Below are 26121 nucleotides of genomic sequence, written 5' to 3'. Positions count from 1 at the left end.
TCTTTTGAGACAGAGTCTCACTCTGTTGCCTAGGTTGGAGTGCAGTGGCGTAATCTTGGCTCACTGCAACCTCCACCTCCCGGGTTCAAATGATTCTCCTGCGTCAGCCTCCTGAGTAGCTGGGAATATAGGTGCCTGCCACCATGCCTAATTTTTGTATTTTTAGTAGAGATGGGGTTTCACCATGTTGGCCCCATCACGCTGGTCTCGAACTCCTGACCTCAAGTGATTCACCCGCCTCAGCCTCCCAAAGTGCTGGGATTACAGGCGTGAGCCACCATGCCCGGCTTAGTCACAGTGATTTCTATTTCAACTGAAGGAATGGGACCAACTGACTCCCAACTTTCTACCATGGCCTTTGGGAGCATTCTTGTGTGAAATTTACCTGAAAAATGAGGACAGAGCAACATATGGAGGTGGTGACACACATACAATGCACACATAAGCACATCACTGCGATCACTGCTACCAAAGAGAATCCCCAAAGACCAAATCTATCTCATGGTAACAGAAGCCCCAGCGGCTGGCACTGCCTGCCACACCCCCAGAGCTCTCCAAGTGCAGCTGTTCCTCGTACACTCCACTCTCTCCTCTGCTCAAAACCAACTCCTACATTCACCTGCAATCCACCACCTGAGCTCAGGGCGCTCTTGCATTCTTCAAGGACTCCAGCCCCTGCCTCCATCCCTAAGTCATCCCGTCATAGTCTTCTCTCCCAAAGCCTTGGCTCAAATGTTTCCCCCGCCAACTTAATCCTAAGAGTTCCCCTTCTCTCCTAAGCCTGAACCCCCCCACCCCTAGATGCACTTGGGATTATTGTTCAACCCCAGTCCAAATCCCACGTCCCATCTCACATTCCCTAGGTCAAGCCTTAGGTATGTGTCAAGGGGAAAGTCTTAATGAGTGAGAACCAGAAGACCTGCCCTTGTGACCCAGTCTCTACACCCAGTCTTGCTGGCACATGGAGATACTGATTTAAAAAAAACCAAACACACAAAAATGAAAGAACAAGCAGCAGGGCATGTTTCAAGATTTATTGAGTGGGTGAGACGACAAGGGTCCATAGCACAGAAAAAGTCAACAGGAACAAATTCTTGGTTTTCAGAACTCACACCAGGAGGAGGCGGGAGGACACGGAGGATGGCCACTGGATGGCCTGGCCTAGATGGAAGAAAACCTGTCTTCCTGGGCCATGGCACTCTGTGGCACTTGCAGGGCAGAGCCAGCTGAAGGGTCTTCAACTCTGGATCCCAAGTCCCCAGAGCCACAGGGCTTTTCCTCTGCTCACCCACGCTGAGGGAAAAGTCGAATAATGTTGTGCTGAGACAATAGGGGCAAGAAGGTCCGGCCATGAGTCACAGGGTGACATCACTCGTCACTCTTGGTCTGTGATCAACCCCCAAACAATCTAAAAGAGAAGACAAATGAAGCCAGCGACCTGGAATTTCCACCTCGGAAACACAGGCCAACTTAACCTCTTGGCATTCACTTACCATGAGGAGGCCCCTCCAGGGGAGCTGGGACCCCAGGTCATTGTCCTGAGAGGCTCAGTGCCTGCACCTCTTGGGGTTTCCTCTAACAGTCTCCAGACCCAAGGCGGCATCCCTGGAGTGAGGAGGGGCCGCAGAGCAGAAGGCTGCAAGTACTTGGTCTCCAGTGTTCTGTCGTCTTTCTTCAAGCTGATGTCAATGGGAATGCCCCCAGTTAATCAATCGGGTATGAGTTGCCAGTTTCTTTCATACCAAACTCATCTCAAAAAGGAATCTCAATGCTCTCAAAGAATATCAAAATAAAAACTTAAGAGTCCAGCAAAACTGTCTTAAGAGTCTTAACAGGCAACCGAGCAGATGTGCAACTGGCAGAAAGACAGCTCAAGAGACCTCTCAGGGCCCCTCCCATAGATGTCCCACCTCGCCGTGCTGGGAGCCAAGGACCACCCCAGCAGCCATCCCTCCATGCTTTCATTACTTGCCTACACATCTGTCTCCCTGGTGGGACTAGACACTCTTGCTCATCCCAGACTCAAAGACCTTCTCATGTTGCTACCCCTCCCTGGAATACCTTTCTACTGCCCATCACATCCCAATCCTTGAAAGACCTTCTCATGTTGCTACCCCTCCCTGGAATACCTTTCTACTGCCCATCACATCCCAATCCTTGAAAGACCTTCTCATGTTGCTACCCCTCCCTGGAATACCTTTCTACTGCCCATCACATCCCAATCCTTGAAAGACCTTCTCATGTTGCTACCCCTCCCTGGAATACCTTTCTACTGCCCATCACATCCCACTCCTTGAAAGACCTGCCCAGGCCCACCACCTCCAAAAGGCTGCTTCTCTTTGAAAATCTTAAGGCAGTGACTGTATGCCACCCATCATCACACTTATTCATTAAAAATAATTCACACAGGCTTTTTCCACCATCTAGTACTCAAACCTTGACACTGAAAGAGACTGCTCTCTGATAACAGGAGGCTAAGCTGAAAAAAGCCATACTAAAGTGTCTCCCATCACTCACTCACACAACATCCTGCAATGCTCCTGAGACCAGAAGGTGCTGGCAGGAGAGAAGGAGTGTGTGAAAGCGCCAGCATTTGAAAGGGACAGGTGTGAACCCTCCAAACACGGGAAACGGCTTTCAGCAATTCCTCTCCCTGCGTTATTGATGACCAGAGCACAGGCAGCCCGTGATCATTTTTGAATGCAGGTGTATACAAAGGCAGAAAGAGATCCATGAGGAGAAACAGATGCCAGCAGCTTGTGGACTAGGTCCAGTCCAGGAAAATGATCCAGCCCAGCACAGGATCCCAAAAGTGGCCCTGCTTTCCTGTAAAACTTCCTTGCCAGGAGGAATCACAGAGAAGTCACATGGGGCAAAAACAATCGGAAAATATTGGTTGGTAATGATAGGAATCATGTGGTCTCAAGCACCACAAAAGTCACCTCTATCAGAACATTATTTTCCAAATGAAGAAAATTAGGTTCTCAATCAGTCCTTGACTGGGATAGTGGCAGAAGGGGATTCAAAGCCAGGGGACCAGAGTCTCTGAAGCCTAGGTCCACTCATTTTCCATTACAACATCCTGCTGCCCAGGGAGAAAGGGCAGAGACCTCTTATTACCAAAGTGGGACTCTGGAGGTTTTCCCCCAGCAGCAAGCCCTGAAGGCACAGGAAAGGCCAGAGGTGATCTGGGTTGGCTGGGTGGACAGCGGATCTGGGGACCCACAGTGCCATTCTCATCTCACCTCTCAGCTCCCCTACACCAACCCCAAAGCCCCTGGGAACATGTACAGAACTGTACTAGATACAAGGAACCAACATTCCAGAGAATGAACCAGAGATCTTACCTCAAGGACACTGAGGTCTAGCATGTTCTCGACATGACAACTCCCATGCCTGTGCACACAGTGGACTATCTGCAACAGGTAAGATGCCATGAGTGAGCACCCAGCTTGTCCCTGCTCGCAGCAGGGATGGCAGGCAACAGGAAAGGGCTTAGCACAGTAGTTACCAGACAGTAAACACTCCTAAGCAAACACACTATTTCCTCATAAAAGAGAAAATAGTTAACTCTACAGAGGAAGACAGCGGATGGTCTATGGCAGGGTGAGGGTGGCCAACACTGATCAGTGTGTAGTTAATCAGCAAAAGATTGAAAGGAGATCAAAACCAGGTTTACAGCAGTGTGCCATGGCTGAGTGGCAGTGACTCTGCTGGTCACCAAGGGGAATTTAAGCAACACACACAGCCTGGTTCCCAACAGCAGGGAGCAGGAAGTGAAAGCTCTAATCATGACATAACACACACGGCAGCCCCCAATCCCCTGGAGGCCCCAGGTGTGTGCAGCTTTGAGAAGCAGGAGTGTAGGAAAGCTCCTGGGATAGGAGGGTGAAGATGTGGACCCTCCAAACACAGCAACCTTTCCCGCATTTCCTCTGCCTGCAGTACCAATGACCAGGACACAGGCAGCCCGTGATCACTTACAAATGCAGGCGCAGAAAAGAGCAAAGGGGATCCAGGAACAGAGGCCAAAGTGAGCTGCCTGGAGATTGCCAAAGCGCCAAGCCCAAAGGACCTGAGCGCTATCCACTTAATGCAGTACAAAGATCTCATCTGCCCCCATCAAGAAAGTCACAGAAGACCAATTTTTGGTTAAAAAAAAAAAAAAGGCTTAAATTGTTCATTCATCCCACAAATATTGAGTATCTACAAGTAGACAGACATCATGGATTCAAAAGCAAGAAAAACGTGCAAGATCTCCCCACTTACAGAGCTTTCGCAGTTTCCCTACATTACAGAAAGTCAAGCTCAGGAGAATGAAAGAACTTAGCCAGGCTCTCCTCTGCACCCGGCTTTGCCATACAGTTCTCGGAATTCATGACCATGCCCTCCGCTGGGGTCCTCCAGAAGGGAATTTGAAGGGTCCCCCAAAGTGCTCATGACCAGCACCACTTACCCAGGGACATCCTCACACCGCGGACAGTGGGAGCCCCTCAGGGAGTGCAGATCAGGGTGCTGCAGGAAAAATGGGGGCGCTGGCTGGTGAGGAACCAGCAAAGCCATCCAAGGGAGAGCTGTCATCTGTCTCCAGGATAGCCGCACAGCCCACGAGGCCTAGGCAGGGAAAAGCGTAGGGAAGTGGCTTAGTACAAGGTCCTGGCAAAGGAGTCTGGAATTCGCCCCTCTGGGGCCCTGGGAGCGTCCTCCATTTAAACCTCAGCCAACTGGTCTGTAAAATGGAGGTTTTACAGCTACCTTTTAAAGGTTATTGAGGAGAGAATGAGTTCACGGTTCCAAGGACGTGGCACAATGACCGACACTTTGTAGGCAACCGAAAAGCAGCTTTGGGGGCTTCCAAAGTCAGGAGTCGGAGATCGGGGTCGGGGGAGTAAAAGTCGCGAGGTCTCTAGCCCCCCTCAGCCCGCGTGCAAGGCCCCGGGCACAGCGTTGCCGAGCCGTTTCTCAAGGGGGCACTAAGCCTCCCCGCAGAGAGGCTGTGCCGACCTGGGGGTGTTTGACGTCCGCATGGGGTCGGCTTAGCCCAGCGAAGGCCGAGGGCGCGGCTCACCCGCCACTCCCTTTCCCGAGAACACGCGAAACCCGAGGGGCCCACCCCGGCGGAGGGGACGGACCACTGCACCAGCGGCTGGGCCTGACGTCCAGCCGGCTCTTCCCACTCCCCTCGGGGCCTCAGTTTCCCCTTTTGTCGGGGAGGAGGTATACAGCACCGGCCTTGGGAGGCCACCAGGGGTTCTGGGAAAGACCACTCCTCGGGCGCTGCCCCTCATTGACTCATCCGGAGCGCCAGGACGGATGGCGGCGGGTACAGGGGTAACCGCGCGGAGGAGGCTGAGGGGCAGGCCGCAGCCACAAGACGCTCTCTCTAGTGCTCAGCGCCCGCGGAAATACGGCTGGGGGCGCGGCTGCAGCCTAGAGCGGCGCTTCCGCCGGGCCCCTGCCCACGCAGACGTGCCTGCAGCGCCCCCTGGGAGGACGGAGCTGCAATTCTGTCCCTCCACTAACGCCCTTTATCCAAGCGTTCATCTAATGGAGCATCCCTTCATGAGTTCACTCGCCCATCCATTTACCCAGAAAATATTTGTGAAACATCAGCTTCCATTTGAGGACACAGTGAGAAGACAGCCATCAGTCTATAAACCAGGAAGTGGGCCCTCACCGCTTCCTAGTTTACCAAATATACTGGTGCCTTTGATCTTGGACTTTTAGCCTCCAGAACTGTGAGAAATAAATTTCTGTTGTTTATAAGCCACCCAGTTCATCATGGCACTTTGTTATGGCAGCCCAGACAGGGGTCGGCTGGCAAATAGGTCAGCTTGGACCATGGCCAGCTTGGTGTCCACACACCCTCCTCTCCAAGCAAAAAAATAGAAAAAAATCCACTTCAAACATGCATCCCTTCTAGCATTGGCAAGAGTGTGTCTGCAGTCTTGTTTTGTTTTTGACGTCAGCATACAAATAAAGGGTCAGCCATTGAGAATAGACTGTTCTTTTAATGCTGTAACAAAGGCTGTCACAACATACTTATTTCAAGAGCTCAACATACTGCCCTGTCTGCTGGAATCACGTACTACGTAGGCCAGTGTCCCAGATGAGAAAGTCAACATGGATAAGCAAAATGCCCACAAGGCTGTATGCAACAGCCAAACCCTCAATGGAATTTCTTAATAACTGGCCATTTAGGACAAGTTAAGGAAAAGACTTGGGCTTTTAGATAGAATGTGTTGGTGATAGAAACCTAACTTACGCTTTAAAAATAAAATACATTATTGGAAAACTTATATAATCAAGCGAAGGGAAGGGCAGAGGTCAAACTGGGCCTCCAAGACAACGAACACCAGAACTGGAATTCCATCCCTGTCCTGCAACTCTGCCTCTCTCTCTGGGTGGACTTCTGACTTCACACTTGCTCTGATTTTTTGCTTATAGTGAGGGACATATGCCACGTTTACCCAGGGGAACATCTCCATCCTGCTTCCATTGAGGGTAGGCAGGACTGCCACATATGGTTGTGCAGGTCGTGTACTGCACAACTCATGGGAGCACCATACACATCATAGCCTATGGTTGAGAAGCAGAGATGCCAGGGATGCTTGGGCAATCTGATGACACAGAAAACACTTGACTTAAAAGAAAGAAGGTGTTTTCCCTAGCATGTTCTTCCCTGGTGTAGCAGAGTCACCCTCTGTCATACCATCTAATCCTTAAATGATGGTCCTTCTAATAAAGTCCCTTGAAAATATCTCTGAAGGGCAACACTTTAGATGAATTTTTTCTCCACGCTACTTGAGATCAAGCAGAAGACTTTAATTAAACCTGTGACAGTGAAACCTGTGCACGGTCATTAGAAAAAAAGGTTTGCAAGCAGTAGCGGGGCTTTCTGAGAAATGCTATTCTGAATTCCACAAACTTTTTTTTTTTTTTTTTTGAGACAGAGTCTTGCTCTGTCACCCAGGCTGGAGTGCAGTGGCGTGATCTCAGCTCACTGCAACCTCTGCCTCCCGGGTTCAAGGGATTCTCCTGCCTCAGCCTCCTGAGTAGCTGGGATTACAGGCTCACATCACCACAGCCTGACTAATTTTTGTATTTTTAGTAGATTGCACCATATTGGCCAGGCTGGTCTCAAACTTCCAACCTCAGGTGATCTGCCTGACATCGGCCTCCCACGTGCTGGGATTACAGGTGTGAGCCACCGTGCCTGGCCTGATTTTTACAACCTTTCACACTCAAGCTCTCAATTCTCAAAATTACCTTCTGAGCCAAGGATAGGCACTTCCACCCTTTCTGGAGCTCTGGGAGGAGTGACCCATCTCTGAGGTCCCTCATCTAATTTGTCTTGAGTGTGGGTTAGGACTTGTTGAGGCTGCACACCCCTCAGGGTGTCTGTGCTTTGCTTGTTCATGGGATCCTTGGCTGAGTCCCCACTCCTTCCTGAGTAAGCTCACCTGGCAGGCCCTATCCAGCATGGCAGTGTGTGTGGTAGGGGTTGGAGGGTGGGCTGCAACAGAGGTAAAGGAAGGAGGAGCAGGTGTCAGGGAGCCTGCAGGTGGTCGCATCCAGCTGTCACCATTGATAAAGATACAACTGATTTCCATCTGCCCAACTCTCGTGTCCACCTCTCCCCATTGGTGGGGTCAGAAGGCATTCACAAGGCAGAAGCACTACTCCTGCCCTTCAAGGGCACTGAGGCCAAGACTTTCCAACTGAAGTCTGCCAATTTTTTTTTTTGAAGCAGGGTCTTGCTCTGTCATCCAGCTTGCAGTGCAGTGGTGCAATTATGGCTCACTGCAGCCTCGACCTCCCAGGCTCAAGCGATCCTCCTGTCTCAGCCTCCTGAGTAGCTGGGACTACAGGCGCATGCCACCAGGCCCCGCTAATTAAAAGAAAAAAAATTGTATAGATGGGGTCATACTATGTTGTCCAGGCTGGTCTTCAACTCCTGGTCTCAAACGATCCTCTTGCCTTGGTCTCATATTCAGTCCATAACATCCTCCAAGGGTTTTTGAGATGTTGTTCCACAACACTGACATACATTTCCTATTGATGTACTTTCATGCTGGGATTACAGGCATGAGCCACCAGGCCTGGCCCTATGCTCATTTTCTGCTTTTGTTATTTCATTAATTTATTTGTTTTGTTTTGTTTTTTGAGTCAAAGTCTCGCTCTGTCGCCCAGGCTGGAGTGCAGTGGTGTGATCTCAGCTCACTGCAACCTCTGTCTCCCGACTTCAAGCAATTCTCCTGCCTCAGCCTCCCAATTAGCTGGGATTACAGGCACACGCCACCACACCCAGATAATTTTTGTATTTTTAGTAGAGACAGGGTTTCACCCTGTTGGCCAGACTGGTCTTGAACTCCTAACCTCAAATGATCCACCTGCCTCAGCCTCCCAAAGTGCTGAGATTGTAGGTGTGAGCCACCATGCCTGGCCCTGATTTTATTTTATTTGAATCAGTTAAGTTGTCCTGCTTTTTTCTTTTTTTTCTCTTTCTTTCTTTTTTTTTTTTTGAGATGGAGTCTTGCTCTGTTGACCAGGCTAAAGTTCAGTAGCGTGCTCACTGCAACCTCCACCTCCTGGGTTCAAGCGATTCTCCTGCCTCAGCCTCCCAAGTAGCTGGGATGAGAGGCGCCCACCACCATGCCTGGCTAATTTTTGTATTTTTAGTAGAGACGGGGTTTCACCATCTTGGCCAGTCTAGTCTCAAACTCCTGACCTCAAGTGATCCACCTGCCTCAGCCTCCCAAAGTGCTGGGATTACAGGCATGAGCCACCACGCCCAGCCTTTTTTCATTTTTTTTAAGCCCTCAGAGCCAAGAGCAGACTGGGACACAAGTAATTTTTCTTACATTTCAGAATTAAGTGAGCCCTCTCCTGTTGCCACAATGAGCATTTCCCTTTCTTCTTTTGCATCAACATTTAAAGATCATCTATTACAGGCCATGCAATGAGATGGGGGGATACTGCCCCCTCCAGTTCCTAACTTATCCACATACCAGCACAGGTGTCCACTCCCCATCCCTTCCTCCTCTTCAGCTTCAGAGTCTTCCTCTTTCTCCCCCTGACCCTTAAGAGCCTTCCCATTGCAACTTTAAAGGACTCCTATTTGAGTACTTCAAAAATCCACCAAGAGCCAGATGCATTGGTGTGCACCTGTAGTCCCAGCTACCGGGGAGGCTGAGGCAGAAGGGTCCCCTGAGGCCAGAGAAGCATAGCAAGACCTTGTCTCCAAAAAAAGAAAAACCCACCAAGGTCCAAGCACGATGACTCACACTTTCAATCTTAGCACTTTGAGAGGTTGAGGTGGGAGGATCGTTTGAGCCCAGGAGTTGGAGACCAGCCTGGACAACATAGTGAGACCTCATCTCTACAAAAAAAATTTTCTTAATTAGCCAAGTGTGATGACATGTGCTTGTAGTCCCAGCTACTTGGGAGGCGGAGGCAGGAGGATCGCTTGAGCCCAGCAGGTTGAGGCTGCAGTAAGCTCTGATCGTGCCACTGCATTCCAGCCTGGGCAACAGAGCAAGACCATGTCTCAAAAAACAAAAACAAACAAACAGAAAACCACCAAAGCACACCATCTCCAAGAAGCCATCTTTCTTTAAATCCTATCATAATCATGATCTATACTCAATGTTGTATGTATTCATATACTCGATTGCTAATTTCCGTACAATTCACCTGGCTGGTGAAATGTTACCTCTTCTGTGCAGGGCTCATGCTCTGTGAGCCTCAGCCATCCCTTGAGTAGTTAACCTTGTCCTGGGCAACAAATAGTCCCAGATATACACAGCCTAATTTTTGCCAAGAAGTCAAGCTGAGAAAGGCCAAACAAAATGACAGCCCACAATGCCCCAGAGGCTTGAGAGTGTTCACAGAAGAGAAGTCGAATGTGAGAAAAGCACTAGCATTTCCAAGGATAGAGATGGACCCTCCAAATACAGAAAATGCTTTGCGCAGTTCACCTGCCTGTACTATCGATGACGAAGGCACAGGCAGCTGATGATCACTTTCAAATGCAGACACAGAAAGAGAGCACAGCATGAGACAGCGCGGGAGGCAGATGCCAACGGCCAGCATGGGAAAGAGCAGCCCAGTGAGCACAGAGCCCAGCAACGGCCACCCTGTTCTCCAAACCCTGTAAAATTTCCCTGCTGGGGAATTAAAGGGAACACACTTCTGGTAAAAGAGAGGGAAATATCTTGGCTTTGGAAAAGATCAGGATTGTAGTTATAAGAACAATAACAACAACAATAGTAGAAATTCCTTTCCCTCACAGCTTTGTTTTTGGGATGAGTAAATTGAGGTTAAGAATAGGGCACAGAGTGGCCGGACGCGGTGGCTCAAGCCTGTAATCCCAGCACTTTGGGAGGCTGAGATGGGCGGGTCACGAGGTCACGAGATCAAGACCATCCTGGCTAAGACGGTGAAACCCTGTCTCTACTAAAAATACAAAAACATTAGCCGGGCGTGGTCGTGGGCGCCTGTAGTCCCAGCTACTCGGGAGGCTGAGGCAGGAGAATGGCGTGAACCCAGGAGGCGGAGCTTGCAGTGAGCCAAGATTGCACCACTACACTCCAGCCTGACAGAGCGACATTCTGTCTCAGGCGACAGAGCGAGATTCTGTCTCAAAAAAAAAAAAAAAAAAGAATAGGGCACAGAGCTAGATTGTGGCAGAGGAGATTGGGACCCAAGCGTCTCTGATGCTCCATCATTTTTATTTTATTTTATATTTTGTTTTATTTTTAAATTTAATTTACTTTTATTATTCATTTTATTTTATTTTTTGAGACAAAGTCTCGCTCTATTGCGCAGGCTGGAGTGAAGTGACACAATCTCGGCTCGCCATAACCTCCGCCTCCTGGGTTCAAGCGATTCTCATGCCTCAGCTTCCTGAGTAGTTGGGATTACAGGCACCCACCACTACGCTCGGCTAATTTTTCTATTTTAGTAGAGATGGGATTTCACCATGTTTGTCAGGCTGGTCACAAACTCCTGACCTCAAGTGATCTGCCTGCCTTGGCCTCCCCCAGTGCTGGGATTACAGGTGTGTGTGGGGAAAAGCAAGAGAGATCAGATTGTTGCTGTGTCTGTATAGAAAGAAGTAGACATAGGAGACTCCATTTTGTTCTGTACTAAGAAAAATTCCTCTGCCTTGAGATTCTGTTAATCTATAACCTTACCCCCAACCCCCTGCTCTCTGAAACATGTGCTGTGTCAACTCAGAGTTAAATGGATTAAGGGCGGTGCAAGATGTGCTTTGTTAAACAGATGCTTGAAGGCAGCATGCTCCTTAAGAGTCATCACCACTCCCTAATCTCAAGTACCCAGGGACACAAAAACTGCGGAAGGCCGCAGGGACCTCTGCCTAGGAAAGCCAGGTATTGTCCAAGGTTTCTCCCCATGTGATAGTCTGAAATATGGCCTCGTGGGAAGGGAAAGACCTGACCGTCCCCCAGCCCGACACCCGTAAAGGGTCTGTGCTGAGGAGGATTAGTATAAGAGGAAGGCATGCCTCTTGCAGTTGAGACAAGAGGAAGGCATCTGTCTCCTGCCTGTCCCTGGGCAATGGAATGTCTCGGTATAAAACCCGATTGTATGCTCCATCTACTGAGATAGGGAAAAACCGCCTTAGGGCTGGAGGTGGGACCTGCGGGCAGCAATACTGCTTTGTAAAGCATTGAGATGTTTATGTGTATGCATATCTAAAAGCACAGCACTTAATCCTTTACATTGTCTATGATGCAAAGACCTTTGTTCACGTGTTTGTCTGCTGACCCTCTCCCCACTATTGTCTTGTGACCCTGACACAACCCCCTTTTCTTTAAGCACCCACGAATGATCAATAAATACTAAGGGAACTCAGAGGCTGGCGGGATCCTCCATATGCTGAACGCTGGTCCCCCGGGTCCCCTTATTTCTTTCTCTATACTTTGTCTCTGTGTCTTTTTCTTTCCTAAGTCTCTCGTTCCACCTTACGAGAAAGACCCACAGGTGTGTAGGGGCAACCCACCCCTACATCTGGTGCCCAACGTGGAGGCTTTTCTCTAGGGTGAAGGTACGCTCGAGCGTGGTCATTGAGGACAAGTCGACGAGAGATCCCGAGTACATCTACAGTCAGCCGTACGGTAAGCTTGTGCGCTCGGAAGAAGCTAGGGTGATAATGGGGCAAACTAAAAGTAAAATTAAAAGTAAATATGCCTCTTATCTCAGCTTTATTAAAATTCTTTTAAAAAGAGGGGGAGTTAAAGTATCTACAAAAAATCTAATCAAGCTATTTCAAATAATAGAACAATTTTGCCCATGGTTTCCAGAACAAGGAACTTTAGATCTAAAAGACTGGAAAAGAATTGGTAAGGAACTAAAACAAGCATGTAGGAAGGGTAATATCATTCCACTTACAGTATGGAATGATTGGGCCATTATTAAAGCAGCTTTAGAACCATTTCAAACAGAAGAAGATAGCGTCTCAGTTTCTGACGCCCCTGGAAGCTGTTTAATAGATTGTAATGAAAAGACAAGGAAAAAATCCCAGAAAGAAAGGGAAGGTTTACATTGCGAATATGTAGCAGAGCCGGTAATGGCTCAGTCAACGCAAAATGTTGACTATAATCAATTACAGGAGGTGATATATCCTAAAACGTTAAAATTAGAAGGAAAAGGTCCAGAATTAGTGGGGCCATCAGAGTCTAAACCACGAGGGCCAAGTCCTCTTCCAGCAGGTCAGGTGCCTGTAAGATTACAACCTCAAACGCAGGTTAAAGAAAATAAGACCCAACCACCAGTAGCTTATCAATACTGGCCGCCGGCTGAACTTCAGTATCGGCCACCCCCAGAAAGTCAGTATGGATATCCAGGAATGCCCCCAGCACCACAGGGCAGGGTGCCGTACCCTCAGCCGCCCACTAGGAGACTTGATCCTACGGCACCACCTAGTAGACAGGGTAGTGAATTACATAAAATTATTGATAAATCAAGAAAGGAAGGAGATACTGAGGCGTGGCAATTCCCAGTAACGTTAGAACCGATGCCACCTGGAGAAGGAGCCCAAGAGGGAGAGCCTCTCACAGTTGAGGCCAGATACAAGTCTTTTTCGATAAAAATGCTAAAAGATATGAAAGAGGGAGTAAAACAGTATGGACCCAACTCCCCTTATATGAGGACATTATTAGATTCCATTGCTCATGGACATAGACTCATTCCTTATGATTGGGAGATTCTGGCAAAATCGTCTCTCTCACCCTCTCAATTTTTACAATTTAAGACTTGGTGGATTGATGGGGTACAAGAACAGGTCCGAAAAAATAGGGCTGCCAATCCTCCAGTTAACATAGATGCAGATCAACTATTAGAAACAGGTCAAAATTGGAGTACTATTAGTCAACAAGCATTAATGCAAAATGAGGCCATTGAGCAAGTTAGAGCTATCTGCCTTAGAGCCTGGGAAAAAATCCAAGACCCAGGAAGCGTCTGCCCCTCATTTAATACAGTAAGACAAGGTTCAAAAGAGCCCTACCCTGATTTTGTGGCAAGGCTCCAAGATGTTGCTCAAAAGTCAATTGCCGATGAAAAAGCCCGTAAGGTCATAGTGGAGTTGATGGCATATGAAAACGCCAATCCTGAGTGTCAATCAGCCATTAAGCCATTAAAAGGAAAGGTTCCTACAGGATCAGATGTAATCTCAGAATATGTAAAAGCCTGTGATGAAATCGGAGGAGCTATGCATAAAGCTATGCTTATGGCTCAAGCAATAACAGGAGTTGTTTTAGGAGGACAAGTTAGAACATTTGGAGGAAAATGTTATAATTGTGGCCAAATTGGTCACTTAAAAAAAAATTGCCCAGTCTTAAATAAACAGAATATAACTATTCAAGCAACTCCAACAGGTAGAGAGCCACCTGACTTATGTCCAAGATGTAAAAAAGGAAAACATTGGGCTAGTCAATGTCGTTCTAAATTTAATAAAAATGGGCAACCATTGTCGGGAAACGAGCAAAGGGGCCAGCCTCAGGCCCCACAACAAACTGGGGCATTCCCAATTCAGCCATTTGTTCCTCAGGGTTTTCAGGGACAACAACCCCCACTGTCCCAAGTGTTTCAGGAAATAAGCCAGTTACCACAATACAACAATTGTCCCCCGCCACAAGCGGCAGTGCAGCAGTAGATTTATGTACTCTACAAGCAGTCTCTCTGCTTCCAGGGGAGCCCCCACAAAAAATCCCCACAGGGGTATATGGCCCCCTGCCTGAGGGGACTGTAGGACTAATCTTAGGAAGATCAAGTCTAAATCTAAAAGGAGTTCAAATTCATACTGGCGTGGTTGATTCAGACTATAAAGGCAAAATTCAATTGGTTATTAGCTCTTCAATTCCTTGGAGTGCCAGTCCAGGAGACAGGATTGCTCAATTATTACTCCTGCCATATATTAAGGGTGGAAATAGTAAAATAAAAAAAATAGGAGGGTTTGGAAGCACTGATCCGACAGAAAAAGCTGCATATTGGGCAAGTCAGGTCTCAGAGAACAGACCTGTGTGTAAGGCCATAATTCAAGAAAAACAGTTTAAAGGGTTGGTAGACACTGGAGCAGATGTCTCTATCATTGCTTTAAATCAGTGGCCAAAAAATTGGCCTAAACAAAAGGCTGTTACAGGACTTGTCGGCATAGGCACAGCCTCAGAAGTGTATCAAAGTACTGAGATTTTACATTGCTTAGGGCCAAATAATCAAGAAAGTACTGTTCAGCCAATGATTACTTCAATTCCTCTTAATCTGTGGGGTCGAGATTTATTACAACAATGGGGTGCGGAAATCACCATGCCCGCTCCATTATATAGCCCCACGAGTCAAAAAATCATGTCCAAGATGGGATATATACCAGGAAAGGGACTAGAAAAAAATGAAGACGGCATTAAAGTTCCAGTTGAGGCTAAAATAAATCAAAAAACAGAAGGAATAGGGTATCCTTTTTAGGGGCGGCCACTGTAGAGCCTCCTAAACCCATACCATTAACTTGGAAAACAGAAAAACCGGTGTGGGTAAATCAGTGGCCGCTACCTAAACAAAAACTGGAGGCTTTACATTTATTAGCAAATGAACAGTTAGAAAAGGGTCATATTGAGCCTTCATTCTCGCCTTGGAATTCTCCTGTGTTTGTAATTCAGAAGAAATCAGGCAAATGGCGTATGTTAACTGACTTAAGGGCCGTAAATGCCGTAATTCAACCCATGGGTTCTCTCCAACCTGGGTTGCCCTCTCCGGCCATGATCCCAAAAGACTGGCCTTTAATTATAATCGATCTAAAGGATTGCTTTTTTACCATCCCTCTGGCGGAGCAGGATTGCGAAAAATTTGCCTTTACTATACCAGCCATAAATAATAAAGAACCAGCCACCAGGTTTCAGTGAAAAGTGCTACCTCAGGGAATGCTTAATAGTCCAACTATTTGTCAGAATTTTGTAGGTCGAGCTCTTCAACCAGTTAGAGACAAGTTTTCAGACTGTTATATTATTCATTATATTGATGATATTTTATGTGCTGCAGAAACGAAAGATAAATTAATTGACTGTTATACATTTCTGCAAGCAGAGGTTGCCAACGCAGGACTGGCAATAGCATCTGATAAGATCCAAACCTCTACTCCTTTTCATTATTTAGGGATGCAGATAGAAAATAAAAAAATTAAGCCACAAAAAATAAAAATAAGAAAAGACACATTAAAAACACTAAATGATTTTCAAAAATTGCTGGGAGATATTAATTGGATTCGGCCAACTCTAGGCATTCCTACTTATGCCATGTCAAATTTGTTCTCTATCTTAAGAGGAGACTCAGACTTAAATAGTAAAAAAATGTTAACCCCAGAGGCAACAAAAGAAATTAAATTAGTGGAAAAAAAAATTCAGTCAGCACAAATAAATAGAATAGATCCTTTAGCTCCACTCCAACTTTTGATTTTTGCCACTGCACATTCTCCAACAGGCATCATTATTCAAAATACTGATCTTGTGGAGTGGTCATTCCTTCCTCACAGTACAGTTAAGACTTTTACATTGTACTTGGATCAAATGGCTACATTAATCGGTCAGACAAGATTACAAATAATAAAATTATGTGAAAATGACCCAGACAAAATAGTTGTCCCTTTAACCAAGGAACAAGTTAGACAAGCCTTTATCAATTCTGGTGCATGGCAGATTGGTCTTGCTAATTTTGTGGAAATTATTGATAATCATTACCCAAAAACGAAAATCTTCCAGTTCTTAAAATTGACCACTTGGATTCTACCTAAAATTACCAGACGTGAACCTTTAAAAAATGCTCTAACAGTATTTACTAATGGTTCCAGCAATGGAAAAGCGGCTTATACAAGGCCGAAAGAACGAGTAATCAAAACTCCATATCAATCGGCTCAAAGAGCAGAGTTGGTTGCAGTCATTACAGTGTTACAAGATTTTGACCAACCTATCAATATTATATCAGATTCTACATATGTAGTACAGGCTACAAGGGATGTTGAGACAGCTCTAATTAAATATAGCATGGATGATCAGTTAAACCAGCTATTCAATTTATTACAACAAACTGTAAGAAAAAGAAATTTCCCATTTTATATTACTCATATTCGAGCACACACTAACTTACCAGGGCCTTTGACTAAAGCAAATGAACAAGCTGACTTACTGGTATCATCTGCATTCATAAAAGCAAAAGAACTTCATGCTTTGACTCATGTAAATGCAGCAGGATTAAAAAACAAATTTGATGTCACATGGAAACAGGCAAAAGATATTGTACAACATTGCACCCAGTGTCAAGTCTTACACCTGCCCACTCAAGAGGCAGGAGTTAATCCCAGAGGTCTGCGTCCTAATGCATTATGGCAAATAGATGTCACGCATGTACCTTCATTTGGAAAATTATCATATGTTCATGTAACAGTTGATACTTATTCACATTTCATATGGGCAACTTGCCAAACAGGAGAAAGTACTTCCCATGTTAAAAAACATTTATTGTCTTGTTTTGCTGTAATGGGAGTTCCAAAAAAAATCAAAACTGACAATGGACCAGAATATTATAGTAAAGCTTTCCAAAAGTTCTTAAGTCAGTGGAAAATTTCACATACAACAGGAATTCCTTATAATTCCCAAGGACAGGCCATAGTTAAAAGAACTAATAAAACACTCAAAACTCAATTAGTTAAACAAAAAGAAGGGGGAGACAGTAAGGAGTGTACCACTCCTCAGATGCAACTTAATCTAGCACTCTATACTTTAAATTTTTTAAACATTTATAGAAATCAGACTACTACTTCTGCAGAACAACATCTTACTGGTAAAAAGAACAGCCCACATGAAGGAAAACTAATTTGGTGGAAAGATAATAAAAATAAGACATGGGAAATAGGGAAGGTGATAACGTGGGGGAGAGGTTTTGCTTGTGTTTCACCAGGAGAAAATCAGCTTCCTGTTTGGATACCCACTAGACATTTGAAGTTCTACAATGAACCCATCAGAGATGCAAAGAAAAGCGCCTCCACGGAGATGGTAACACCAGTCACATGGATGAATAATCCTATAGAAGTATATGTTAATGATAGTGTATGGGTACCTGGCCCCACAGATGATCGCTGCCCTGCCAAACCTGAGGAAGAAGGGATGATGATAAATATTTCCATTGGATATCGTTATCCTCCTATTTGCCTAGGGAGAGCACCAGGATGTTTAATGCCTGCAGTCCAAAATTGGCTGGTAGAAGTACCTACTGTCAGTCCCATCAGTAGATTCACTTATCACATGGTAAGCGGGATGTCACTCAGGCCACGGGTAAATTATTTACAAGACTTTTCTTATCAAAGATCATTAAAATTTAGACCTAAAGGGAAACCTTGCCCCAAGGAAATTCCCAAAGAATCAAAAAATACAGAAGTTTTAGTTTGGAAAGAATGTGTGGCCAATAGTGCGGTGATATTACAAAACAATGAATTCGGAACTATTATAGATTGGGCACCTCGAGGTCAATTCTACCACAATTGCTCAGGACAAACTCAGTCGTGCCCAAGTACACAAGTGAGTCCAGCTGTTGATAGTGACTTAACAGAAAGTTTAGACAAACATAAGTATAAAAAATTACAGTCCTTCTACCCTTGGAAATGGGGAGAAAAAGGAATCTCTACCCCAAGACCAAAAATAATAAGTCCTGTTTCTGGTCCTGAACATCCAAAATTATGGAGGCTTACTGTGGCCTCACACCACATTAGAATTTGGTCTGGAAATCAAACTTTAGAAACAAGAGATCGTAAGCCATTTTATACTATCGACCTAAATTCCAGTCTAACAGTTCCTTTACAAAGTTGCGTAAAGCCCCCTTATATGCTAGTTGTAGGAAATATAGTTATTAAACCAGACTCCCAGACTATAACCTGTGAAAATTGTAGATTGTTTACTTGCATTGATTCAACTTTTAATTGGCAACACCGTATTCTGCTGGTGAGAGCAAGAGAGGGCGTGTGGATCCCTGTGTCCATGGACCGACCTTGGGAGGCCTCGCCATCCGTCCATATTTTGACTGAAGTATTAAAAGGTGTTTTAAATAGATCCAAAAGATTCATTTTTACTTTAATTGCAGTGATTATGGGATTAATTGCAGTCACAGCTACGGCTGCTGTAGCAGGAGTTGTATTGCACTCTTCTGTTCAGTCGGTAAACTTTGTTAATGATTGGCAAAAAAATTCTACAAGATTGTGGAATTCACAATCTAGTATTAATAAAAAATTGGCAAATCAAATTAATGATCTTAGACAAACTGTCATTTGGATGGGAGACAGACTCATGAGCTTAGAACATCGTTTCCAGTTACAGTGTGACTGGAATACGTCAGACTTTTGCATTACACCCCAAATTTATAATGAGTCTGAGCATCACTGGGACATGGTTAGACGCCATCTACAGGAAAGAGAAGATAATCTCACTTTAGACATTTCCAAATTAAAAGAACAAATTTTCAAAGCATCAAAAGCCCATTTAAATCTGGTGCCAGGAACTGAGACAATTGCAGGAGTTGCTGATGGCCTCGCAAATCTTAACCCTGTCACTTGGGTTAAGACCATCGGAAGTACTACGATTATAAATCTCATATTAATCCTTGTGTGCCTGTTTTGTCTGTTGTTAGTCTACAGGTGTACCCAACAGCTCCAAAGAGACAGCGACCATCGAGAACGGGCCATGATGACGATGGCGGTCTTGTCGAAAAGAAAAGGGGGAAATGTGGGGAAAAGCAAGAGAGATCAGATTGTTGCTGTGTCTGTATAGAAAGAAGTAGACATAGGAGACTCCATTTTGTTCTGTACTAAGAAAAATTCCTCTGCCTTGAGATTCTGTTAATCTATAACCTTACCCCCAACCCCCTGCTCTCTGAAACATGTGCTGTGTCAACTCAGAGTTAAATGGATTAAGGGCGGTGCAAGATGTGCTTTGTTAAACAGATGCTTGAAGGCAGCATGCTCCTTAAGAGTCATCACCACTCCCTAATCTCAAGTACCCAGGGACACAAAAACTGCGGAAGGCCGCAGGGACCTCTGCCTAGGAAAGCCAGGTATTGTCCAAGGTTTCTCCCCATGTGATAGTCTGAAATATGGCCTCGTGGGAAGGGAAAGACCTGACCGTCCCCCAGCCCGACACCCGTAAAGGGTCTGTGCTGAGGAGGATTAGTATAAGAGGAAGGCATGCCTCTTGCAGTTGAGACAAGAGGAAGGCATCTGTCTCCTGCCTGTCCCTGGGCAATGGAATGTCTCGGTATAAAACCCGATTGTATGCTCCATCTACTGAGATAGGGAAAAACCGCCTTAGGGCTGGAGGTGGGACCTGCGGGCAGCAATACTGCTTTGTAAAGCATTGAGATGTTTATGTGTATGCATATCTAAAAGCACAGCACTTAATCCTTTACATTGTCTATGATGCAAAGACCTTTGTTCACGTGTTTGTCTGCTGACCCTCTCCCCACTATTGTCTTGTGACCCTGACACAACCCCCTTTTCTTTAAGCACCCACGAATGATCAATAAATACTAAGGGAACTCAGAGGCTGGCGGGATCCTCCATATGCTGAACGCTGGTCCCCCGGGTCCCCTTATTTCTTTCTCTATACTTTGTCTCTGTGTCTTTTTCTTTCCTAAGTCTCTCGTTCCACCTTACGAGAAAGACCCACAGGTGTGTAGGGGCAACCCACCCCTACAGGTGTGAGCCACCTCGCCCAGCCCATCTACCCGTTTTCTATCACAGCACGCTGCTGCCAAGCTCCAAAGATGCCCCCATAGCACCCCCAGAGAGTGCTCATCACCCAAATGGACTCCTGAAAAACGCAGTAACAGAGGAGCTGTAAGAAGCCGAGGAGGAGAATGGACAGATACAACAAAATCTGCAGCACGGTGGTCACTCTTGGTGTGGAGATGGGTCTGGAGCTCCTGCAGGCCTTTCATGGTCAGTTGCTGACTTCCCACCTAGACTCCGGGCACCAACTCCTTGGAAGACGCTGTCCAGCCAGCCATGATTCCATCTCTTCTGGTGAAGGGGCTCCAGGCCCCGGGGATTTCTCAGCCACTATGAGGTCACAGACTTCCTGTGGTGGAACCTTGTCTTCCCAGCTACAGTCCAATCCTTTGCAACTAGTACGTTGAAAGCAGGACTCCTGATACGTCGCTTAGACTTGCTAAGTGGGAGCGTCTCTCCCCTGCCCCTAGAAAAATATCAGGCAAAAGCCTTAGAATTTCTCTGATCATTCTTAGGTAATAAAAAGTCTTGCAATCACTAAAAATGGAAAACACAGTTTCCATTCAACAATTTTATTTTATTTTATTTTATTATTTTTTAATAATACACTAGTAGGGTCAGGCACGGTGGCTCACGCCTGTAATCCTAGCACTTTGGGAGGCCAAGGTGGGTGGATTACAAGGTCAGGAGTTTGAGACCAGCCTGGCCGATATGGTGAAATCCCATCTCTACTAGAAATACAAAAAAATTAGCCGGGCATGGTGGCGCACGCCTGTAATCTCAGCTACTCAGGAGGCTGAGGCAAGAGAATTGCTTGAACCTGGGAGGCGGAGGTTGCAGTGAGCCGAGATCGCACCACTGCACTCTAGCCTGGGCGACAGAGCCAGACTCAGTCTCAAAAAAAAAAAAAAAAAAAAAAAAAAGGCTAGGCGTGGTGGCTCACGCCTGTAATCCCAGCACTTTGGGAGGCCAAGGTGGGTGGATCACGAGGTCAGGAGTTTGAGACCAGCCTGACCAACATGGTGAAACCCCATCTCTACTAAAAATACGAAAATTAGCCAGGCATGGTGGCACACGCCTGTAATCCCAGCTACCCGGGAGGCTGAGGCAGGAGAATCACTTGAACCCAGGAGGCGGAGGTTGCAGTAAGCCGAGATCACACCACTGCACTCAAGCCTGGGCGACAGAGCAAGAATCTGTCTCAAAAAAGAATAAAAAAAACCCACCAGGATTAGTTAAGGATCTGCTGAATCCATTCAACAAGTTTAAATGTTCAGTCTAACGCATTACTATGTTTTCAATGATCTTCCATAGGTAAGACTTCTCTCCTCTCCACCAGCTGGGACTAAGTACGGGATAGGCTGGGGTAGGGACGTGGGGCTTCTCTCTTCACGTATCCAGATATGTTTCTCTTCAACAGGAATTTTCTGTCCACTTGCCGACTCTCAATACTTCCAGGATAAAAGCAGGTAGAGTAAAAGGGTAAGGAGAGGGGAGACATCTCTTGTCTGTTGCTTTTGTAAGAAGCCCGTGCCCTCTCCAAGCTAGGGAGATGTTTAATCCTGATTATTTCTCTTGTGGCCTTCCCTACCAATCCCAGGCTTCTCAAAGGTTGATCTTGTGGCCTTTTTCATGGGCTCTTCAGAGAGACTCCTCCTGTTGCCTGTTGCATCCCTACTGATGTGTGCACAGACCCTCTTCTTGGAATCCCCTCACCCTAGCAGGTTCCCTCATGGATGGGACCTCCTGGGTCCCAGGCAGACATTCATACCACAGATTCTACTCCTACAGAAAGAGACTGTGAACCTTTGACTCAGGAGTGGGTTGGGCCCCAGTCACCTGTGCTCCCCAACTTTGAGTGACAAATGTCAAGCTCCCTTGTGACCTGCTAAAGTGCTTCTTAATGAGTCAAGGTGAGATGCACGGGCTCCCTCCCTGTCTCTCCCTTTTGGGGGCAGGGGGTGAGACTCACAGCTCTTGCTTTTTCATAAGAAATATAATTCATCATTCACCTTCTTTTTCATTTCTAATTCTGTACCATTAATACCCTCCAATTGGAAGAGAAGATTCAAGAGTCACAAGCAACCATGTTTCGGTTATCTCCTTCCTCAGTTCTGCATTTGGTCCAGCACCTTCTTTGGAAGGCAGCTGCTATTTTATCACGGAAACTTCAAAAACTGCCAATACTCAAATCAATTTTTGCTTATCACAACAGCAATTTTATTGGATTTTCAATTCCTTCCTTCCTTCATTCCTTCCTTCCTTTCTTTCTTGATGGAGTTTCACTCTTGTCAGTCAGGCTAGAGTGCAATGGTATGATCTCAGCTCACTGCAACCTCCGCCTCCTGGGATCAAGTGATTCTCGTGCCTCAGCCTCCCGAGTAGCTGGGATTACAGGCACCCACCACCACGCCTGGCTAATTTTTGTATTTTTTAGTAGAGATGGGGTTTCACCATGTTGGCCAGGCTGGTCTCGAACTCCTGACCTTGTCATTTGTCAGCTGAAACTTCCTTTTTTTTTTTTGTTTTTTGAGATGGAGTCTCACTCTCTCACCCAGGCTGGAGTGCAGTGGTGTCATCTTGGCTCACTGTAAGCTCTGCTTCCCGGGTTCACACCATTCTCCTGCCTCAGCCTCCCGAATAGCTGGGACTACAGGCGCCCGCCACCACGCCTGGCTAATTTAACATCCTGTTCCACTACCGTGGAACAAGCATGAACCACTCCTCTTAGGTGTCCATCCTCCTATAGGCACTGGGGCTGCAGGAATGAACCCGCCAAGGTGCCCTCCTTAGTGTTATGAGAATAAGGAGTGCAAAAGAAAATCTGGAACTACAGAAAATCTGCAGTTCTGCCCGTTCCCAGCTGTCTGAGGGCACCTTGGCCTTAATTGCCAGCCCAGAAGATTCAGCCCGGTGAGGCCTCAATCTGAATATGCAGGAGGCCAAGCCCTTTCAGTCTGATAGGTGGGGCGGCGGAGGTGGGTGTGGGTTGTGGATGCACTCAGCCTACTGTTTGCTGCGTCTCTTCCAGCTCCAAAGGGCTGATGAGAGCCAGATTGCCTTATATCTGTGCTGGGGAGCACAGCAGCAACCAGCCACGTGTGACTACAGAGCACTGGAAACGTGGCCAGTCGGAATTGTAATGTACCATAAATGTAAATCACACACCAGATTCCAAAGACCTCATACAAGAAAAAGAATAGTAAATAGCTCATGAATAATTATAAAATATTGATTACATGCTGACATGATAATATTTTGGTTATATTCAGTTAAATAAATTATTAAAATTAATTTTACTTTTACTTTTTATCTTTTTTTTTTTTTTTTTGAGATGGAGTTTCGCTCTTGTTGCCCAGGCTGGAGTGCAATGGCGAGATCTCGGCTCAACGCAACCTCCGCCTCCCGGGTTCAAGCGATTCTCCCGCCTCAGCCTCCTGAGTAGCTGGGATTACAGGCATGCGCCACCATGCCCTACTAATTTTGTATTTTTAGTAGAGGCGGGGTTTCTCCATGTTGGTCAGACTGGTCTGGAACTCCCAGCCTCAGGTGATCCACCTGCCTCAGCCTCCCAAAGTGCTGCGATTACAGGCGTGAGCCACCATGCCCGGCCTTGCGTTATATTTCTATCGGACAATGCTATCTTTCTTCTTCTTTTTCTTTTTTGAGACAGGGTCTCGTTCTGTCAACCTGGAATGCAGTGGTGTGATCTCAGCTTACTGCAGCCTCAACCTCCCAGGCTCAAGTGATTCTCCTGCCTCAGCCTCCTGAGTAGCTGGGACTACAGGACTGCTCCACCACACCGGGCTGACAATGCCATCTTAGACTTTTCAAACACAGCACATTTCCTCTGCTTCATAAAGAATCCCAGAGTCCTTACGGTGACAGAAGCCCTCAGCTTTCTCAGAAATACTACAATATAGCAACTACTAGGCCTTGGATATTTGTTCTGTGCTACGGTCTTGATATAAATCATTTCATTTAATTCTCACAGCAATGCTATGAGCAGGGAACTATGACTGCCTATTTTCCATAACTGGAAACTGAGGCGGGGCGGAGAAGTTAGGTCACTTAGCCAAAGTCACATGGAGAGTAACGGCAAGAGTGGGAGGCAGAAGAGGACACCAGGGCTGTGTGGCCACAAGTGGGCACACCTGACCCCCCTGCCCAGTGTCCTCTCAGCCATAGCGTCTGTATTAGTCCATCCTCACGCTGTTATAAAGAACTGCCTGAGACTGGGTAATTTATAAAGGAAAGAGGTTTAATTGACTCACAGTTCAGCATGGCTGTGGAGGCCTCAGGAAACTTACAATCATGGCGGAAGGGGAAGCAAACACGTCTTTCTTCACATGGTGGCAGCAAGGAGAAGTATAGAGCAAAAGTGGGTAAAGCCCCTTATAAAACCATCAGGTCTCATGAGAACTCACTCACTATCACAAGAACTGCAGCATGGGGGTAACCACCCCCATGATTCAATTACCTCCCACGACAGGCGGGAATTATGGGAAGTACAGTTCCAGATGAGATTTAGGTGGGGTCACAGCCAAACCATAGCAGCATCCCACAGCCCCTCCCCATCACAGAGACTCCCAGTGTTCTCACAGTCTGGGAATTCCATAGGCCTCTCCCAGGTACAAAATATGGAGCAGATCTCACCTCAGGGACCCCCATTTCCCTCACGATTGCATAGATCAGGACTGGATTTTCTTGTCCTTCTGACCTATTGAGTACCAAGAATCTGACTGGAGCGGGGCAGAGGGCGGGGCGTGGGCTCCTCATCAGGCCCAAGGGTGGGCTTGCTTGCACTCCAGAACATGGGCAGAGTCAGTAGCAGGGCTGTCTCAGGCCGAAGAGGCACACCCTGCTCAGGGTGCAGGCAGTGCCAATGCTTATGAGGATTTGTGGGCCATGAGTCCCCTCCCAAGATTGTCTCCAGTATGCTGCAGGGAACATGGGACATCTGTCTATAGTCTCTGTCACTGTGCAAATCTGATCAGGTTCCTCAAATGCCAATCTGGTCAGGTCTCTTCTGCTTCAGAGACTCTTTCCACCCTCCATCCCATGTACTTTGAGGCTGGAGTTTAGCAAAGCAGTTACCCGCTGTGCATCTCTCTTGGCTTATCTTCTCACGCTCACATTCCAGTCTCAGGCCATGACTCAGTCATCTCGGTCTGACATTGTTCAGAAAAAAAGGAATGGGGCGGGGGTAGAATTCATTCATTCAACTGTGCTAGTCACTGAACTAGGTACTGAGTACAGTGGTGAATCAAAGACAGATGCCTTTGGACCCTTGCAGAAAGAAGTCCAAACTAAGCACAGTCCCCTCATCGTAGTAACAGCTCCTATCATGGAAAATTGGCCATTCCTACAGATTAATAATGAATCAGTGACCAAGGAACATCTTCAGAACAAACAGAAAAGCAAAGCAAGTGGGAGAAGATTACTTCTAAACTTCCAGACAGTTTTCGAAAATTATCCCAAGTCCTCCAGAGTCTGGAGTTGAGCCTCCGCTCCGCCAGAGGACGCTGCAGGACGGCTCGCGTCGGTTCCTACCGCTCTAGGTCGCAGCTCGCGCTCTCGTCTGTATTTCCGCCAGCGGGAAACGAGCGTAGCTTCCTTGTCGTGTGGCCTCAGTCCTTCGCCGTCACTCGCCATCACTCGCCGTCCTTCGCCATCGCACGCCACCGCATCCCATCTCTCGAAATCTGCAGACATCTTGATTTTTCCCATGCTGTCTGTCAGGTCTCCGCCGCCACTCGACGCCAGGGCGCCGGGTGAGTCCACAGCAGGGCGCATGGTCTGCCCCACTCTCACCATCGGGGGAAACTGAGGCCCCGGGG

At 46.7% G+C, this 26121-nt stretch overlaps 2 protein-coding genes and 3 non-coding genes across 7 annotated transcripts; 1 reads left to right on the top strand and 4 right to left on the bottom strand.

Moving 5' to 3' along the window:
- Positions 1–1019: 1019 nt before the first annotated feature.
- LOC101125828 (uncharacterized) lies at positions 1020–5764 on the bottom strand. 3 transcript variants are annotated; one of them, XR_002003933.4, is made up of 5 exons: positions 4756–5764; positions 4457–4614; positions 3348–3416; positions 1494–1679; positions 1020–1408 (listed from the first exon to the last, which is right to left on the bottom strand). XR_002003933.4 is itself a non-coding variant. In XM_055373229.2 (4 exons), exons 1-2 carry the CDS (start codon positions 5286–5288, stop codon positions 4508–4510), a joined length of 327 nt encoding a protein of 108 aa, XP_055229204.1. In that variant the 5' UTR covers positions 5289–5414; the 3' UTR covers positions 1020–1408; positions 1494–3416; positions 4457–4507. The 3 variants fall into 3 exon arrangements, 1 of the variants encoding a protein (XP_055229204.1); XR_010132352.1 differs by lacking the exon at positions 3348–3416; XM_055373229.2 differs by having other exon boundaries at positions 1494–3416; positions 5069–5414.
- LOC115931756 (small nucleolar RNA SNORA71) lies at positions 2575–2708 on the bottom strand. The gene has a single exon (XR_004068211.1). It is a non-coding gene; the product is annotated as a small nucleolar RNA SNORA71 (small nucleolar RNA).
- LOC115931758 (small nucleolar RNA SNORA71) lies at positions 3863–3994 on the bottom strand. The gene has a single exon (XR_004068213.1). It is a non-coding gene; the product is annotated as a small nucleolar RNA SNORA71 (small nucleolar RNA).
- Positions 5765–9906: 4142 nt separating the features above from the next.
- LOC115931759 (small nucleolar RNA SNORA71) lies at positions 9907–10039 on the bottom strand. The gene has a single exon (XR_004068214.1). It is a non-coding gene; the product is annotated as a small nucleolar RNA SNORA71 (small nucleolar RNA).
- Positions 10040–11075: 1036 nt separating this feature from the next.
- Positions 11076–23424, top strand: LOC134757796 (endogenous retrovirus group K member 18 Env polyprotein-like). The gene is made up of 5 exons (XM_063702243.1): positions 11076–12143; positions 17501–19128; positions 21702–21750; positions 23075–23194; positions 23313–23424. Exons 2-5 carry the CDS (start codon positions 17559–17561, stop codon positions 23422–23424), a joined length of 1851 nt encoding a protein of 616 aa, XP_063558313.1. The 5' UTR covers positions 11076–12143; positions 17501–17558.
- Positions 23425–26121: the final 2697 nt, after the last annotated feature.

The sequence above is a fragment of the Gorilla gorilla genome, chromosome 21 (assembly GCF_029281585.2).
Source record: "Gorilla gorilla gorilla isolate KB3781 chromosome 21, NHGRI_mGorGor1-v2.1_pri, whole genome shotgun sequence".
Lineage (NCBI taxonomy): Eukaryota > Metazoa > Chordata > Mammalia > Primates > Hominidae > Gorilla > Gorilla gorilla.
Note: the sequence above shows the minus strand (reverse complement) of the source record. Positions and strands in the feature narration are given on the sequence as shown.

Coding starts and splice junctions, on each gene's coding strand:
- LOC134757796 (XM_063702243.1), top strand. CDS start 17,559: ATGGTAACACCAGTCACATGGATGAATAATCCTATAGAAGTATATGTT. Junction 19,129..21,701: donor TTGGGTTAAGACCATCGGAA/GTACTACGATTA, acceptor TCTCTTCAACAG/GAATTTTCTGTCCACTTGCC. Junction 23,195..23,312: donor AGCCCAGAAGATTCAGCCCG/GTGAGGCCTCAA, acceptor CGTCTCTTCCAG/CTCCAAAGGGCTGATGAGAG.
- LOC101125828 (XM_055373229.2), bottom strand. CDS start 5,288: ATGAGGGGCAGCGCCCGAGGAGTGGTCTTTCCCAGAACCCCTGGTGGC. Junction 4,615..5,068: donor CTCGGGAAAGGGAGTGGCGG/GTGAGCCGCGCC, acceptor TTCCCTGCCTAG/GCCTCGTGGGCTGTGCGGCT.